We start from the raw sequence: 14811 nt of genomic DNA, 5'->3' as shown, positions 1-14811 counted from the left end.
GATTGACAAAGGCAGTAGGGCTGCATATCCACGGGATCTCTTTCAATATGCACAGGGTAAAGGAGGAGAGAGTGGAAACAAAAATGCAGATGTTCATGTCTAGTTCTATTTATAATGACTAGTTAAGATAATAACAGAAGTCTTATGTTCAAAGGTTGCCAAGTATTTAAGAACTCATTAACATGTTTTTATTCCTATAGAAGCACAGGCTTTCCCAAGTGAGGATGGGCAAGGGCGTTATGTGGAGTATGTCTTTTTATGTAGATAAGCCATTAATGAGGACACAGAAGATCTGCATCTAATTCCAGATTCTGTCCCCAACTTCCTATGTGGCCAGTGGCAAATTGCTTAAATCTGTATATCTCTGTTCTCCATTAACAAGATGGGTATGATAATAATTCCCTGCCTTGTTAAGGCAAATTAATTAATGCGATGCCTACAGATATTATGCTAATATGCTTAATAGACTAGTATTTAACTATATAAAATAAGCAGGCAAGCACTTCTTTCACTGTGGTGATCTAAGGCAAAAACATTCTGAAAGATGCTCTTGAAGGCACTCAGTATTTTCTTTTCCAGGAGGGTGTTCTCTTCGGACAAAACCTGCTGAAGTCCGGCACTGCAGCCCGGCGTGCAGAAAACCCTTCTCCTACTGCACACAGGTAACTGCTCTCTGCAGAACAGGGCTGGGAAATCAACTCTGTGAGATTTAATCAATTAGATTGCATCTTAGATTGCATTCCGGGACTTAGAAAATAGTTTTGTTTGTCCGTGGTACCACCTCGAGGATGTTGTGGGAATTTCATCCTGAAAGGAAACTGTGAACCTGCACAAGCGAGTGATGGAGTATTTATGTGGTGTTGCAAGTTTGGGTTTGTTCTGTGGAGGGATTTTGGCTTTAATTTTCAAATTAGACCTCTTGGTTTAATTTCAGTTGAGTGCTGTTTCACTGAAAAGGGACTGTTCAAAACTTCCATAAAAGAGTAGATAAAGGAGCATCAATCACCTGTTTGGATCAAGGGTATCAGACCCTCAGACATTATAGACGCAAGACAATCAGCAAAGAAAACAATGTTAAAAAGCCATTTTAAAATAGAAATCCAGACAACTGAGTATCTATTTAGCAAACCACAGACTTCCAAATAAACTCTTGAAGATACTGCTTAATCTGATCCAAGGTAATGGATATTTGGTCATAAGAAAGCTATGAAATTTAGGAATGGAAACATGTAAGGAGGGTTTGGGTCTGAAGGGGGATTGGTTTTGGTTTGTCTGTTCTATTGCCCAGCAGGGTCAGTGGGAAAATTGTTACTGACAAGAGGAGTTTGCCACAGATTCCTGTTGTTAAGCCTGTTGGGGTGAAAATGTTTGTATGTTGGACTTCTCTGTACTGATTCTTTTTCAACCAATTCCTCAAACATATTTGGGGTTTTTGAACTGAAATGGGCTCATGGGCACCAGTTCCTGGCTGCTTTGGTTTGGTGGTGGTGAATTTGTGTGTGCAGGTGAAGTTTGTTCAAGCTTTCCCGACAGTGTGCACTATTCTGTGAGAGGGCACTGCTTGGTTTAATGCTGAATTCCCTTTTATCTCCCAGAGAGGAGTCTGCGGCTGTGAGCGGGGATATACAGAAGTAATGAGATCAAATGGGTTCCTGGATTACTGTGTGAAGGTACCAGGTTTAGAAGATAAGAAAGCTGATGTTAAGACCATTGCCGGAAAAAATAAACCTGTCAACTCCAAAATGCATGACATTTTCAAAGGATGGTCTATTCAACCTTTTAATCCAGGTGAAAAACTTAAATATGAATGGAATAGATTGTCTTTAGAAGGTTTCTGTAGAAGAAGGGTACAGGCTTTGTAGATGATCACATCAGAGATTGTGTCTGGGAGCTGCAGAGCGACCTCCCAGTTTCCAGCTCGTGTGCTGTCTTTCATGCCTTTGTGTCTGTGCAGAGGAATCACAATCTCTCACATTGAGAGATAGCAAAGACAGAATGAAGCAATAATATTTTGCAAAAGTGTGCTCATATGTGATTTGGGGGCATGTTTAGAACTATTATCTGATGATGTTTCTGGAAGTAATATGTTTGGACTAGGAAAGGTATTGATCACTAGCGCTTCAGAAGTTTCAGAGCAGAAAGTGCTTAAGATTTCATTAAAAAAACGTTGGTTGCTTCTTGCCATATTTCAAAAATATATGAAAAGAAAAGGGTAGAAAGTGTACAGTTTAGTCTTGAGGGTTGAAGTTACAGCATTAAAAGTGTCCCACAAAGGCAGACAAGCTGCTGTGCCCAAGCAGCTCATCCCAGGTGGATCTTTGACATCCACAGCATAAAATCTTTCCCAACTGGAACCACAGACTGCATGTGCCCAGACTGGAACATTGCTCTGATATATGATTCTCATTTTGATTGTTTGTTTAAAGATGAATTAATTCAAAACAAATTTCTGAAATGCAAATAGGACTTTAAAAATCGGAAACAAATGGGTCAAGCACATCAGGTTTTACTGAAATGCATCTGTTCTGTTCGTATTATAAAATACTGGCAGTGCAATTTTCCTCCCTCTTCAGGTACCTGACATTGCATTTGTTTGCAATTAGTTCCTAATGAACACGAGACTTTAGAAAACATGTAGTGAAAGGTTCTGTTAGGGGATTCAGGGAGCCATAATTCTGTCTGATATATGTGATCACACTTTGAATGTTACATTTACATATTTGATTTGCAGACAGTGGTTAACCTTTGCGTTGACAGTCTCTGGGCTCATAGAGCTCAGTCCAAAACCTTTTAAATCTGGCTGCTTTTTGATCAAACCCTTCATCCAGTTCACCCACACAGTTCACCAGCAGTTTGAGTCACAGGTTTGGGGTTAATTGCCTTTTTGTCAACATCCCTGGCCCTCTGTAGATTGTCTTACTTGGGTGTCATCTTTTTGGCTGGTACTTTTAAGGGGTTAGAAAAAGGGAGGAGGTGTAGGTGGATGCTGCAGTCCTCTCTTTTTAAATCAGCATTTGAGTCTGCAGCACTAAAAGCTTCTGGAGGGCTTTACCTCAGTGCAGCACCTGTGAGCCAACTCTCACCCAAGGTCTGCAACAGAAACAGTGACTGAGACACTTTTACAGAACATGGTGTTGCTTAATTTTGGGGCAGAAATGTTACCGAAACAAGATATGGGAAAGGAATAAAGGTGCTCCATGTGTGCTAAGAGTATCACCAACCCTGTGGCATCCTGCAGTTAACTCTTCAATCTGTACATGCTCTTCTGACCCCAGCTCAAGGCTGGTGCTCTTCAAATCACTCCCCTTTGTCTAACTTCACTACAAAATGTGTAATTGCTCCCCTCAAAGAGGCTCTCAGGCTCACTGGTCTGGGGATTTGCAGTGGTTACTGCTGGCTGTGCCATCAAACCACTGTAACCTCCCCGTTCTGCTGTTGATAGCAGGTCTGTGGTGAGGGCTGCCTGTATGGATGGCATTTAACACCCTGCAGCACCACAGTCCTTGACATTGGCTGGTCAATGAAAGTACCTGTGCCTTCTCCAGCTAATCTGTGGTTTCCCTTCCCATTTACAGTTTGGAACACTAATTTTATTTTGATTTAATGAGGCTGATGTTTTTGTTCTTCTAAACGCTCTACAGGAGTGCACAGAACTGATTTCAAATCAGGCTTTTTTCCTCTCTTAACGACACTCTGAGAGGCCAGAGTTCAGGTACAGAAACTTTTCTTCAACTTGAGAGGCAATTTAAATAGCATTGTTTAAATTGTCAGATGACATGGTCCAGTGCCTTTCTGCTGGGGATGGAGAGCAGAGCTGCCTTTGTAGCAGACATGCTGTGACGCCTTTATGGGGTTGTGACAGTCCCTTTGCAGGATTGCTAAATATTTCTTGGCCATCTCCAGATGAGAGGGCAACAAATTTCATACCTAGACTTCAGCAAAATAACTCAAACAAACCAAGCCAGACCTGATGAACGGAGCTCTTCCCACATGGGAGATATTTTGAGGAGCAGAAAAAATCTGTGAGAGGTACTCAGCCTTTCCACAAAGCCTGGAAGAAAAACGAGAAAGAATGGGATCTGATTAAATGTGTTTCCCTTTGAAAAAATTTGTCATTCAAACATAAAATGAAAACCAGGCTCAGTGATTGTCCCTCTCACTTGACTGAATTTGAAATGGCCTCTGTCAAACTGCGTCTGTGGGCACTGCACAGGTTCCTGTTCCTGCCTCCAGTGTGTATTTGCAGCTCTGTTGATGTGAATCAGCTCAGACTGCTGCTGTGTGGAAAAGTACCAAACCTGCTCCCTACAAGGAAAGCTGTCCAGCCAGAAACAGAGCAAGGAACAGAAATACTCATCTTTCAAAAATTGTTATTAGTAGTGCAAAGCTTGTAATAAAGGACCTGTCCAAATGAATTGTTCTGAGACAAGGGAATGTTTGAAGAGACTCAAGCCCACATGTGCATGACGGGGTTCCTGCAGCCTTATCTTCTCTTAAAGCCAGTTTTGTCTGCTGCTCCTGTGGCCCAACCAGAGAGCTCTTTCCCAGCTTTATCCCTCTTACTGTTAAAAAGCCTGTTCTTGTTTTTATTCTAAGCTGAATTTATTCCCATTTGTTGGCCAAGTGTTTCCCAGTTCTAAGCAGCTTTTCCACTCGTGCTTGCTGGTGTTTACCCCAACTGACCTCCAAGTGTTTATGGAGAACAATCCCAGCCCTTCTCAGCCCTCAGCTAAACACATCAGGTGTTGCCTGTGAGGCATCAGCTCAGCACTGAACTGCCTCTGCCAGAGCAGCCACTGGGCTCTGGAGGGAATGTTCCCCAATTATCCTGTGCCTCTTCCCCTTTCCATTAAAATCTTGTCTATAAAATTAGGGATTTTTTTCAGAAATCTTCCTCGGTATCAAAAATACGGGGTTTGTGAATTACTCCCAGAGAATCCCTGCTATGCTCCCCATCAGTGATGCTACTGATTTCTCTTCAATTGATCTCTTAAAACTTTGTGTGTTTTAGAATAAAGTTTTTTATTCTTTCCTCTTCTACCTCTGTCCTTTTTCCACATCTTCCAATAGATGGCAAACTGAAGATATGGGTATATGGAGTATCAGCTGGAGGGTTCCTCATCATTGTTTTCCTGATTTTTACATCCTACCTGATGTGGTGAGTATGGCAGGTATTCTGTCCTTAAATAAAATCTAGTTTGTGTTTATTTAAACAATCCAAAATACATCACAACTCTGCATTGCAGGCATTTAATGCTCAAGGCTTCAGGATAGGATGGAGGTTCGATTACCTCAGTGCCTTCGTTTGGCCCCTACCTTGGAGTAATTAAAACTCTCCAAACTGTAAATGTTAACAGCCATTATTGTGAAGAAGTTTGGTGGCCGTGCAGGGAAAGAATTATTTTTGGTTATCAATAGGCCCTTATATTTATTCAGACTTCTGCTGGGATTAGAAAGGGGTTTGATTGTATTCTTCAAAAAAAAGATGAAGTAAAACTGAAGAAAGGCAAGGAGGGTGATTGGTACAAGGAGCTGGCTTCTGCTCAAGGAAGAACTAAATAGAATAGGGACATTCAATTGAAAAATAGTGTTTGATGTGGGAATACAGTAGAGATCTATGAAATCATAAATGGGGGAGAAAAGGGTGTTATGGAATTTTTATCTCCCACAATAAAAGAAGTAGGAGGCATCTGATTAAATGGTCGTTTAAAATAAACAAAAGGTATTATTTTTCACACAGTGCATTATTACCTTGTGAGCTTGCTGCTGCCAGGGCTGTGCATGCCAGAAAGATAAATGGATTCAGAGATGGCATGAGAGTTCATGGGAGATTGGGTCTCTTGGTGTTAATTGTGGTTTTTTGGCTGTTTGCTACAGCTCAGAAAATCCCTAAATAGATTTTTGCAGTGAATACATCAGGCCTGTGTCTAAAGCTGCTCTTAACAGCCATTGTTAAGGACAGGGTACCAGGTCTGAGGGGTGTTTGCTCTCCTCCAGCACAGCACGGGCAGGGGAGCTGAGCCCAGCCTGACAGAGCTCGCCTTGCTCTCCCTGCTTTGAGTATTTGGAAAGGCCCTGCCATTGGAGCCTCTGAGAGGACAGAAAGAGAGAAGTGGGAGCATCCAGGTGTCCTGCAATTCCCAGGATTTGGCCTGACTTTACAAACATTCATGGTGCAATCTGGCCCAAGCCCTGACCAACCAGGGCAGGCAACCAGAGAGTCACAGCCCCGCCTGACAGCATCACTGCCCACTTTCATCCAACAGTTTATTCCCTTTCACTCTCTTAGGCTTTCTCTCTTCAGTTAAAAGCTCAAATAACAGCTTAGGAACTGCAGCTCCCTTATTTTCCAAGCCATGTAGCTCCATTTCTCTGTAGCTTCACAGCAGAGGATACAGAGGATTTTTTAAATAACATTACACACTTCTCCATCATGCTGAGGAAATGCATTTCTCAATAATAATTATTGTTGCTTCAATACCATGCCAAAGAAAAATGAGAATATCCCACTCCCAGACAGCTCATGTTCCAATTTTTCTGTGAGGTGTTCCTTGTTTTGTCAGCTGTGAGAAGAGACAGGAGATGAATGTGCTTTATTTCCTCTGCAGATGGGGAGCACAGCTGGCTGCCCCTTTCTGACAGGCTGTGTGTCCATACCACACACATGAGAGCACCAGAGGGGCCATGTGGTGTCACCCAGTTACAGCATTCAATAGCCACCATGGAAAGTTGATTTTTTAAATTGAAGTTTGGGGATTGATGATGTTTCTGAGCTTGTTACAGTTTGTAATTTTGTCTTCTGAAATGCTTTTCTTGCAGCAAAAAAACGAAGCAGCATCAAAGCCCTCCACCACAGCAGAAGCCTCTGACCCTGGCCTATGATGGAGACATTGATATGTAACATAAACAAGAAATCCAAATGTAGACATCGACTGCCTTAACTGCTTTCTTTTTTGGAACTCTCTGACTTCTCAGTTTTTTGAGGAATCTCCTGATGTATAATATCCTGGGCAGAACAGAAGTATTGCAAGCTGAAAATTTTGCCACCTCTTTATTAAAAAAAAAAGTGGAATAAAAAACTTGAATCTCATGAAACTTTTCTGAAGAGACCAGAAACTACATCCCTTCCTGTTGAACAATGGGAATAACAAGAAAAGAGAGAATCTACAGACATCAAAAGGAATTTGTTAAAATAAAAAGGCATGACAATCCCAAGGAAATTGTGACATTTACTGTAAATGACAAGTTTGACACAGCATCATTATGCACTATATTAGTGCAGGGTTCTTTATTCTTCACATACTTCAACAATGAGTTTTCTAGTGTTTACATTTCGTTCAAAGACTTTCAAACCAGATCATGTATTTTGAGAAATGCAAGGAAGAATGAGTTGAAGTGTCTGAAGTTACCAGGTTTTTTAAAGTTTCTTCCTTCTTATCCTGTTTTCTAGTCTGGAATATGATTTTGCTTCATTTCCACCTACAGGACAGAATAAGGATTGTTATGAAAATGCATAGGTGGTTTCCTAACCAAGAATATTTTCTAAAGAGCTGAGTAGATAGGTGTTTTGATGAGTGGCGAGAGGATTTGATTGTTTAAAAAGGATTTTAAATTAAATTAAACCATGTAGATACATTATGGCCAATTTAAATTGTTATTCAGTTTAATTAAAACAAACTCTGCTTTTGTATTTAAATTTTCTTATCTGAAATATTTATAAATTCCTTTTTTTGAATTTAATTACCTGACCTCATTTAATATACATCAAACACAAATGCAGTTTGTAGAAGGTCTTGCTTTTTTAAATGTTTCAGAACCACTGAGAAGTTACATGTAAAATTCTGGGAACATTTGAAGAGGGTAAGTGTTTATAATAGTGTGTGTTGCAAGTAAGAAAGTGCCATCTTGTGGTATTGACTTGTATTTATAAGCAAATAAAATGCTAAAGAGAGTGAGAAAATTGCTTCTGGTATGTTAAATTAAATGTGTGTAAACAACTTGTATTATTAGTCATTTACTGAGTCTGAGATTGGCCTTGGATTTCAAACTCCTCTGGCATTATTTTGTGCTGCAGTGATTAGTGAGAGAAAGTACAGACAAGTACCAGTAGAGAGAATAATTGCAGGTCTGGAGAATTCTCGGTCTTATTTTTAACTCAATGCTGCTGTTGATTCCAATAATTAGAAGAGAAAAAGAAGAATTGTTACCAGCCCAGCACCTGTGTGGTCCTTCTCCACCCAAAGGTACCTGAATCATCACAACAGATGGGCATGACTGGGGCAGAAGGCATTGCTCATCTGGTCATGCTGCTGTTCACTGCTTTGTGAACTGGTTTGAATGTTATGGTTTTGTTTTAAAAATGATGGAATTGTAGACAGGCTTCCTTCCCTAGGTCAGGATCCCACCCACTCAGCATTGCTCCTGCAGCATGGAATTGAGATGGCATTGTGCCACTAAGGCAGGGTCTGGAATGTGCTTTTCTCTTGCCTCATTACAAAGAAAGGCTGATGGGATTGTGAGGGGAAATTGTCTCAGATGTTTCTGGACCTGAAGTTGTTCTGCTGGCCCTGCTTTCCACCTTAGAGCTATAACTGCTTATGGAATATAAAGCAGGATCTTTCCAGGTGTTTCCTGGTAACATTGGGGTCCTGAATCTTTTTCAGCAGCACCCTGTACCATTGAGTAACATCTACAGAAGAAGAATTACAAAGGGAATAATGATCTGGTGCTATTAGGAGCAACACTGACAGATCTTAATATATTTTGTCTGTGGGATACCATGTCAGCAGAGTGGCACTCTGAATAATGAAGGAATAAGCTCAGTTAAGTATGCTGTTCAGCAAGGCATTGGAGTGGGAAAGTTGGTGTAATAACAGCAAAAATGACAGCTGGAGCATGTGGTCATTGCCCTCAGCATCAGGGTAAATTACAATCCAAACTGTGATGAAGAGAAGGCTCTGGGGAGACCTCAGAGCACCTGCCAGTGCTTAAAGGGGCTCTGAGAGAGCTGGAGAGGGACTTTGGACAGAGACACAGAGTGACAGGACAAGAGGGAATGGCTTCAAACAGGGCAGGTTTAGATGAGAGATCAGGGTGGTGAGGACTTGGCACAGGTTTTCCAGAGGCTGTGGCTGCTCCTGGAAATGTTCAAGGCCAGGCTGGATGGGGTTTGGAGCAGCCTGGGACAGTGGAAGGTGTCCCTGTCCACAGCAGGAGGGCAGACCTTTAATTTCCCTTGTGACCCAAACTGTTCAGTGACTCAATCGTTCTGTGTCCGGTGTGGGAGACGTCAGATCCTGGGGCAGGTGAGAAGCTCCTGGTGGAACCCTGCAAAGTGTGTTCATATTGAGGAGATGGATCTGGGGGTGTGGTGCAGTCTGGTGCCCCTGTCCCACGCTGTGTCCCCACTACTGCACCCTCTGGCCAAGAGGGACCGGCCACGGTTCCTGCTGGGGCTGAGCGCTGCTTGCGGAGCCAGGGACACGGGGCTGGTGCATGGGGATGAGGCACAATCAGAGCTGTTGCAGTTCAGTGGTGCCCTTTAGGGAGTTGTTCAGAAATGCCCAGGAAATGAGTGCACCTGTTTGACTTGGTAAAATAAAATAAAATAAACCAGCAGGGAAGGCTCGTGGGGCTGCTGCTGTTGGAGGCTGCTGGCTGTGCACCGTCTGCCGGCGCGTACGGGAATCCGTGTCTGCTCCTCGTCCAGCTTGGACAGCATGGTGATTCAAATGTCACAAGGTAATTGCATGTATTTGATAATTTGGGATTGAATTAAGCTATGAAATTGAACCAGAGGCCCTGCAGGGTCCATGAGGCTGAGAATGCAGCACAGTGCAAAGCCAGGAGTCGGTTGCCTAGCCAGATGCCAAGGTTATTACGCTTTGTAAGAGCCCAGGGTATCCTGCTGGGGGGGATTCCCAGCCTCCTCTGGGAGCACTGGATTCAATTCCTGCCTTTCATTGTCCAAAATGAGTCATGACATGGAGAAGGGATTACTCACAATTCTTGCCTATTTGGGATTTCTAGACTTTTTGCTGAAGTATCTGGGGCTGGTGCTGTCCCCTGCTGAAGATGGTACAGAGGTCTTGATCCCTCAGGAAGGAATTTTTCTACTCCCAGCTCAGGCATTCCATCAGCACATGTATGTGTTGTGTGATTGTGAGTGAAAACTTCTGTGAGTGAAGAATTTCTTCCTGATACCTAATCTAAATTTACCTTCTTCAAAGCCATTCTCCCTTGTCCTATCACTCCATGCCTCTGTCCAAAGTCCCTGTCCAGCTCCCTTGGAGTCCCTTTAGGCACTGGAAGGGGCTCCCAAGTCTGCCTGGAGCCTTCTCCAGCCTGGGCAACCCCAATTCTTTTAACCTTTCTCCATAGCAGAGGTGTTCCAGCCCTCTGGTTGTATTTTTTTCCTAAATGTATAATGTAATTTGCACTTGTGAGTGGAAGAAGAAATGTTGTTTAAATACACTTGTGAGTGGAAGGAGAAACGTAATTTAAATATAATTTTAAGTCTTGTTTCCAGTTGGGAGGTCATAGTGTGGAAAAAAATTACCTCACTCAGGACTTTCTGCAAGATGGATCAGGCTACCTGATGTATTAACGTGCCTCAGGACAGATTATGGTTCTGTCTGGTTTAAAGTGTAATTTAAATGAATGAACTTCCTCGTCTTACAGCTGTGACACGCACCTGTCCTGGACAGGAGCTTGATTTATATCACCTTTGTGAGGATCTATCTGAGCCCAGGCTGTTACGTGCCATCCATACGGATGTGCTCCTTGATTCCCGGAGCCACGACCCGGCAGGCGACTCTGTTCCTGTCACTTAGCTGCTGACATGACTTGTGCCACCAGCCATGCCATTGAGCTATTGAGATGTCACAACACCTGATCCCCAGTGCTCGTGACGGGCTGTGCCTCCTGCTTCTGTCAGACGTGGAAGATGAAGGAAGTCCCAGGTAATTCCTCCTGGCCTTTTCTGCCAGGTGCAGCTGCAGGGATGAGGTGGGATGTGTCACACGGTTCTTACTGCTTGAGGAAGTTGTACAGCTGTGGGGCTGCCTTAGAGAAATCTGTTTGACCCATCAGGATAACCAGGACTAGAAGCGTGAGAGTGAAAAAACCCGAGGCGTTGGCATGAACTGCCGCTGGATAAATGGAACCGTGCACAGCCATTCCTTGTTCCTGCCTGGCAGAAATGAAAGAAGTGTCCTGCTGTGAAATCTGATAGCAAGGGACCCCACTCTGCCTTGGAACAGGTTATTACTTAGCCACGCTTTGTGATCTGGTTGTATTTACATTTAGGGAGAGAGGAGTAGATTTGAGTGAATACTTACAACAGCAATCTCGGCGACGGGGATGCTTTCTGCGTGAATTTTTAATGTGTGCCCTTTCATCCCACAATCTAACAGAGTTTATTCATATTTTTAAATGTAAACCAGTGGTAAAATGGTAACATATGGAATGTCTGAGAAAATAACCTAAACCCCCAGATTTGCAGACATTGGTAATTATGTACATTTGCTTTGATTACATGTTTTGTTACAATCATGGTGGGCTGTGGGCAGACACACGGATTAAAGCAATTTATGGGATTTATCCTGTCTGTGAAGAGATGTTTTGATGGAATGAAAAATCAGATTCAGTTTCTCCCACGAAGAAAAAGTGTTACCATTCTCCTCTGCTTCATGGAAGTTCACCTGCACGTTATGAATGTTGGAGTTGTCACACACCAGCATGACATTTGGAAAAAACTCCTCAGACATAGTAACAGTGAGTAATCTTTCAACAGCAAGTGGGTGAAGTGGAGCACCCAGCATTCATTTTGCAGATGAGGAACATGGCATTCATAATTTCCTATTTTTTGGGTGCAATCTGGCTCCTACCCCATGTGAGCAGGCTTCAAGTATCTTTTCTTGCAGAGGTGTCTGAGCAGATGAGTGCAGCAGCAGGATTGGGCCAAGGAATGATGTGACATTTCCTCTCTCCATGGCAAATAACCTTTGGTAACTGTTCTGGAGCTCAGGTTTAGCAGGAATTCGTAAAGAGTTAGTGCTGCTTCTCTGGCACTGTTGTAGCATCAGGCAAACCCATAACTGAGGTGGCAGAGGAGGGATGTACCTGATCTGAAATCAGTAAACAATCTTACTGACTTCATTTAGAGATGATCAGACCATTCATGCATTGTTATCTGCTGCCTCCTTAGGGGCTCCTTAGAGGTGGACTCCTTTTCCACCTTCACTGAGCTTTGTGAATATGAGTGCATTGATCCTGAAACACCTCATGTGGCAAATTAAGTGATTTAATTATGCAATTTGTGTTTGGTTTCTACATTACAAGTTAATTTAGCTCAGTGACTGGATTAGAGATGAACATCCCAGAAATTGACAGGTCAGACCAGTGAAAGACAAAAAATGTTCCCTGAGAAATATCATCTGTGGCTGCTCTTCTCTAGTGGAAGGGTTGAGCTTCTTGGCTTGTGTGCACTGGGAACACCAAGTATATCCAAATTTATCTAAGTGAAGTATTTGGGGTGTTCCTGAGGATGCGAATCTGGGATTATTTCACTGATGGGATGCAACAGAGATTTAATTCATGGTCATCCCTGCTTTGAGAAAGCATTTGTGTCAGTTGACATCTGTGTTTTTCCTGTTAATAGCAGATGTTTTAAATCTTTCCTCTGATGAAACAGAAGCCTTGTCCTGCAGGCAATTGAAAGCAGGACTTTGGAGAAGGGATTCCACTGTGACAGAGGGCTTTTCTTCCAGCATACACTACACAGAACTTGTGGGTGTTGTAGCACAGCTGAAGCACCAGTGAAGTGTTTGTTTTGAGAGATGGAAGAAGGACATTTGCTGAAACCTTGACAGTGTGTATGAGCCATCCCTCCCAGTGACAAACATGCTGAGGGGCTGCCAGGGAGAGTCACAGCAGAGCCAGGTCATACCAGGGCAATCTACTTGTTTCCTCTAATGGCCCCACACCCCCTTTTTAACTGGGTAAACCACTTCATCTCCCAGTGTCTGACAGTCCTGGAGCAGAGAAAATGGGCTTTTATAACTCAGTACTGTCCTGGCTCTGGTTTGTATTGCAGGGGGCTGTGCCTGATGGGCTGAGCAGAGGAGCATCAGACACATACATCTCTGTAAGCTGTGCCCCCTGCCTGACGGCTGCTCGGCGGTGACAGCAGTGACATTCAGCTTTCTCATTGCTGGGAAACATCAGGAGATTGCTGCTTCTCCAGTGGAGATGGGCTGGAAATATCACTTCATATACCAAATTCAAGCAGCTGATGGAGCCTGTTGAAGACAGAATTGAGATGAAAAGCTGTAATGCAGATGTGTCACATCACGGTGGTGTTGTCACTCTGTTTCTTTTTATGATACGGCAGATCTATAGCAATTAATTTTAAATGCAGTCTCCATTGCTGCAGAGAGGTAACTTGAAATATTTACTACTTTATTTGCTTCATGCCAAGTGAGATTTCCCTCAATTTGTCATTAGAAACACTGTTCTCTTCTGAGGAGAGAGTATATTTACATAAACTGCTCTCCAGTAATTCTGTGTTTTCTGCAGGAGTAGATTATGTGCATAAAAATCTGCTGGTGAACCTGTGGGACTGAAGACAGATGTTGGGGAAAGAACAGATCTGTTCATTGCCCTCAGTGGGCTGTAGAAAGGCCAAAAAGATCAAACTCCCATTTCTTTGTCACTCTGCATGCAACATGAATCACCATTGACCAAAAAAACCCCTAAAACCAACAATATAAACCAACAGACTTCTTCAATATTGCAGAGTTGTGTGGTATTTTTGATGTACCAGCAGAGCATGATTTAGAAATGAAGAGCTGCCATCTGCAATGATTTTCCTGGATCTCTTCTAAAGTCTCTGAAAATCAAAAAGCAGAGAAGTGCCTATCTCACCTAATCAGGTGAACCTGGGAAGTGGAATTTGGGGGAGGAAGGGTGGGAACCAAATGCTGTGAAATTTGCAGTGAAATGGAGAATATTGCAGCCCAGAGCACAGGGGATGCAGTGCTGGCTGTAGGATCAGCTCCCTCCTGAGGCTCAGCTGCACCATGTGGGAATGACTTGAAATTTGTCTGTCCTGTTGTTTTACAGAGAGAAATGTGTTAATCTGTAAGTCTCTAGAAATGAAAAATACACTCAGGAGGCTTGGGGGAGTCATTCTCACTCTCTAGAACTCCCTGACAGGAGGCTGGAGCCAGGTGGCTCTCTGGGTAGCAAGTGACAAGAGGAAACGGCCTCAAGATGCACCAGGAGAGGTTTGGGTTGGATGTCAGGGAAAATCTCTTCACCAAAAGTGGTCAAGCATAGAACAGACTGCCCAGGGCAGTGCTGGAGTGCCATTCCTGGAGGTGTTTTAAAGGCCATGTAGATGTGGCACTTAGGGACATGGTTACTGCTGCAGGAGAGGTGGGAGTTAATGATCTTAAAGGACTTTTCCAGTCTATTCTATTCTGTCACTGGTCCTCCTGTAAACTTCTGCTGCTCAAGGCACAAACTTCTTAACCTGGAATCAGCCTGGCTTTATTTCATGGGTGCAGCAGTTCCATGGGTGTGACTGTTTGGGCACTGCCTTCAGGGCTGTGTTGAAACCTAATTTAAACAGGAAAGAAAAATCTATTGTGTTTAAAGATAAACCCTGCTGCCAGCCATGGGGCAGGGACAGCAGTGATGCTGGGCCAGTGCTGGGAGCTTTGGGAAAGAAATCCCTATTAAGATGCTGTCAGTGCCTGGATCTGTGGCTTGGTGTAGTCAAGCATGCTCTGTTTTTCACATTTTGTT

General features: G+C 43.1%; 1 protein-coding gene across 1 annotated transcript in view; it reads left to right on the top strand.

Moving 5' to 3' along the window:
• Positions 1 to 7871, top strand: part of THSD7B (thrombospondin type 1 domain containing 7B) — a 241363-nt gene extending 233492 nt beyond the window's left edge. The window contains exons 24-27 of the mRNA XM_058839930.1: positions 580 to 662; positions 1596 to 1788; positions 5071 to 5158; positions 6820 to 7871. Coding sequence (XP_058695913.1) covers positions 580 to 662; positions 1596 to 1788; positions 5071 to 5158; positions 6820 to 6901 — 446 coding nt within the window. The 3' untranslated portion in view covers positions 6902 to 7871. The remainder of the gene's footprint in view (positions 1 to 579; positions 663 to 1595; positions 1789 to 5070; positions 5159 to 6819) is intronic.
• Positions 7872 to 14811: the final 6940 nt, after the last annotated feature.

This window comes from Poecile atricapillus, chromosome 5, assembly GCF_030490865.1.
Source record: "Poecile atricapillus isolate bPoeAtr1 chromosome 5, bPoeAtr1.hap1, whole genome shotgun sequence".
In the NCBI taxonomy this organism is placed as follows: Eukaryota; Metazoa; Chordata; class Aves; order Passeriformes; family Paridae; genus Poecile; species Poecile atricapillus.
This window is presented reverse-complemented; position numbering and strand designations above follow the sequence as displayed.